Below are 2,696 nucleotides of genomic sequence, written 5' to 3' on the forward strand. Positions count from 1 at the left end.
AAAAGAAAAAGCAAGTACAAGATCAAGATGCTGGCAAATTCAGTGTCTGGTAACGATTCACTTCCTCATAGATGCTGCCTTCTGTTGCGTCCTCACATGGTGGAAGGAGCCAGGAAGTTCTCTGAATTCTCTTTTATAATGGCATTCATCCTATTCATTAGGGCAACACTCTAATCACCTCCAAAGGCCTCATTTCTAATACCATCACATTAGAGATTAGAGTTCAACAGTTGAATTGGGGAGAGAATGAGACATAAACATTCCAACCATAGCACTACATTCAGCTGTTAGATCTGTAAAATTAGATAACTCCTAGATTGTACTAATCTGAGGGCCACATCTAAACACAAATGCCTTAAATAATTTACTCACAGAAGCAATGTTGCAATTTGTCTAGTGAGGCCTTATGCCCTTGTGAAGTAAAGAACTGTAACAAAGCTGAAGTGTTAGTTTTGCATTGCTCTTTAGTTTCTGAGGCTACCAGCAAAATCATCTATATTTTGAAAAATTATAGATCCTTCTGGTGAAACAAATTTCTCTGTTTCTGTAAATGACTGGAGAAAACAGTATGGGAGTCTCAAAATCTTGAGGAATTGTCTGCCATAAATATCAGACTCCTTTATGAGCAAATAAGAACTTAGACTTTTCCACTTAGAAAAAAAAGAAAGAAAAAGTGGGAAGGGAAAAAAAAGAAGAAAGGAAAGGAGGCAAGGAGGGAGAAAAGGAAGGCAAGGCAAGGCGGGCAGAACATATAGAACAACAAAAATTTTTTTCAGACAACGATGCTGAAATCAGAATAGTTGCAGGATTAGGGACTACAGGTGTTAATGGGACAACAAATTAATTTACTTCTCCAAAATCAGTACAGATCTATATAGAGCTTACCCATCTTTTTCAAATTTACCTTTATTATTTACTGGAAATGTAATCCTACAGGGTAAGTGCCCCTTTTAAAGTATCCTTTGTTTGGATGAGTTCATGTCCTTTGCAGGGACATGGATGAAGCTGGAAACAATCATCCTCAGCAAACTGACACAAGAACAGAAAACCAAACACTGCATGTTCTCACTCATAAATGGGTGTTGAACAATAAGAACACATGGACACAGGGAGGGGAGCATCACACTCACACATCAGGGCCTGGGGAGTGGGGGGTAGGGGAGGAATAGCACGGGTTGTGGGGATTTGGGAGGGATAGCATTAGGAGAAATACCTAATGTAGATGACGGGGTGATGGATGCAGCAAATCACCCCCACAGCGCATGTTTACCTATGTAACAAACCTGCACGATCTGCACATGTACCTCACAACTAAAAGTATAATAGTTTTAAAAAGTATAATAAATTAGTTTAAAAAAGTATAAATAAATTAGTTAAAAATTATTAAATTAGTTAATAAACACATGTTTCTCAGTCAAAGGACCTATCTCTATGGGAATTACAGAGGAAAGGGGACAAGTAGAAGGCTGACCCAAAATATCCAATAATAATAAATAAATTAGTTAAACACATTACACACTAAAGAATAAATAAATAAATTATCCTTTGTTTTATTTTTTTTTAGAGACAGGGTGTCTCGCTCTGTTACCCAGGCTTGAGTGCAGTGGGATAACAATGGCTCACTGCAACCTCAAACTGCAAGGTTCAGGTGATCCTCCCACCTCAGCCTCCTTCCCAAGTAGCTAGGATCACAGGCACGTGCCATCATGCCCGGTTAATTTTTTTAAATTTTTTGTAGGGATGAAGTCTCACTATGTTGCCCAGACTGGTCTCAAACACCGAATCCCAACTGATCCTCCTAACTCGGCCTTCCAAAGCATGGGGATTACATGTTTTTCTAATTTTTTATAACTGGTTTTATTATGTTTAATTGAGCTCTCAACAAAGGATATTGTTTACACATGGTCGCGGCTCATCTTTTTGGTAGGATATATATATATATATATATATATATATGTGTGTATATATATATATATATATATTTGTCCATGAGGCATTTTATTTGTAAATATATGTATTACATCCCTAGAGAAAGAATCCCAGGATTTTCCCTCCTGTGTGTTTTCGTCTTGCTTCTTCATGGTCCATGATGCCAGCTGAGGTTGTCAATACAATGAAACCAAACTGGCGGGACGGAAGCAGGTTATTCTGCCATTTTTCTAGATCTTTGAGTTGCACATCAAATCTGGGGCTGATCACACCACACTTGATTAGCCTGCCTGTGAGGTTCACAACAATTTTCCCAGCTCTGTGATTGTCAATGACTTCAAATTCGCCAATGTAACCATGCTTCATCATCACTGTGAGCAACCGGACGATGACTTTGGAACACGGCCTAATAAGCACCTGGCGTTTGCCTCTCTTTTCGGCATTGTTGGTGCTCTTAACAGCATCAGCCAGGACATTCATGCGCACCATTGTGGCGGCATGGAAAGATGGCAGAAAGCTGGTAAGCTATTTTTTGTATTTCAAATTAATGCAATATTGTCATTCCCTTTGATTAAATGCTCCTTCAAGTCTTCTACTTACTTTTAAATTCAGTTGTCTGATTATTATCATTATTATGATTGAGTTGTAAGAGTTCTTAATGTATTCTGGATACAATTCCTTTATCAGAAATATGATTTGCCAATATTTCTCCCAGTCTGTGGCTTGTCTTCTCATTTCCTTAATGGAATATTTTGAAATGCAATTTT

The 2,696-nt window shown here is 38.0% G+C and overlaps 1 protein-coding gene across 1 annotated transcript; it reads right to left on the bottom strand.

The window, feature by feature from the left end:
- Positions 1 to 1,981: 1,981 nt before the first annotated feature.
- Positions 1,982 to 2,433, bottom strand: LOC108292986 (40S ribosomal protein S15a-like). The gene has a single exon (XM_037733339.1). The coding sequence runs from the start codon at positions 2,416 to 2,418 to the stop codon at positions 2,026 to 2,028; it is 393 nt and encodes a 130-aa protein (XP_037589267.1). The 5' UTR covers positions 2,419 to 2,433; the 3' UTR covers positions 1,982 to 2,025.
- Between the last annotated feature and the right edge of the window lie 263 nt (positions 2,434 to 2,696).

The sequence above is a fragment of the Cebus imitator genome, unplaced genomic scaffold (assembly GCF_001604975.1).
Source record: "Cebus imitator isolate Cc_AM_T3 unplaced genomic scaffold, Cebus_imitator-1.0 Scaffold517, whole genome shotgun sequence".
Taxonomy (NCBI): Eukaryota; Metazoa; Chordata; class Mammalia; order Primates; family Cebidae; genus Cebus; species Cebus imitator.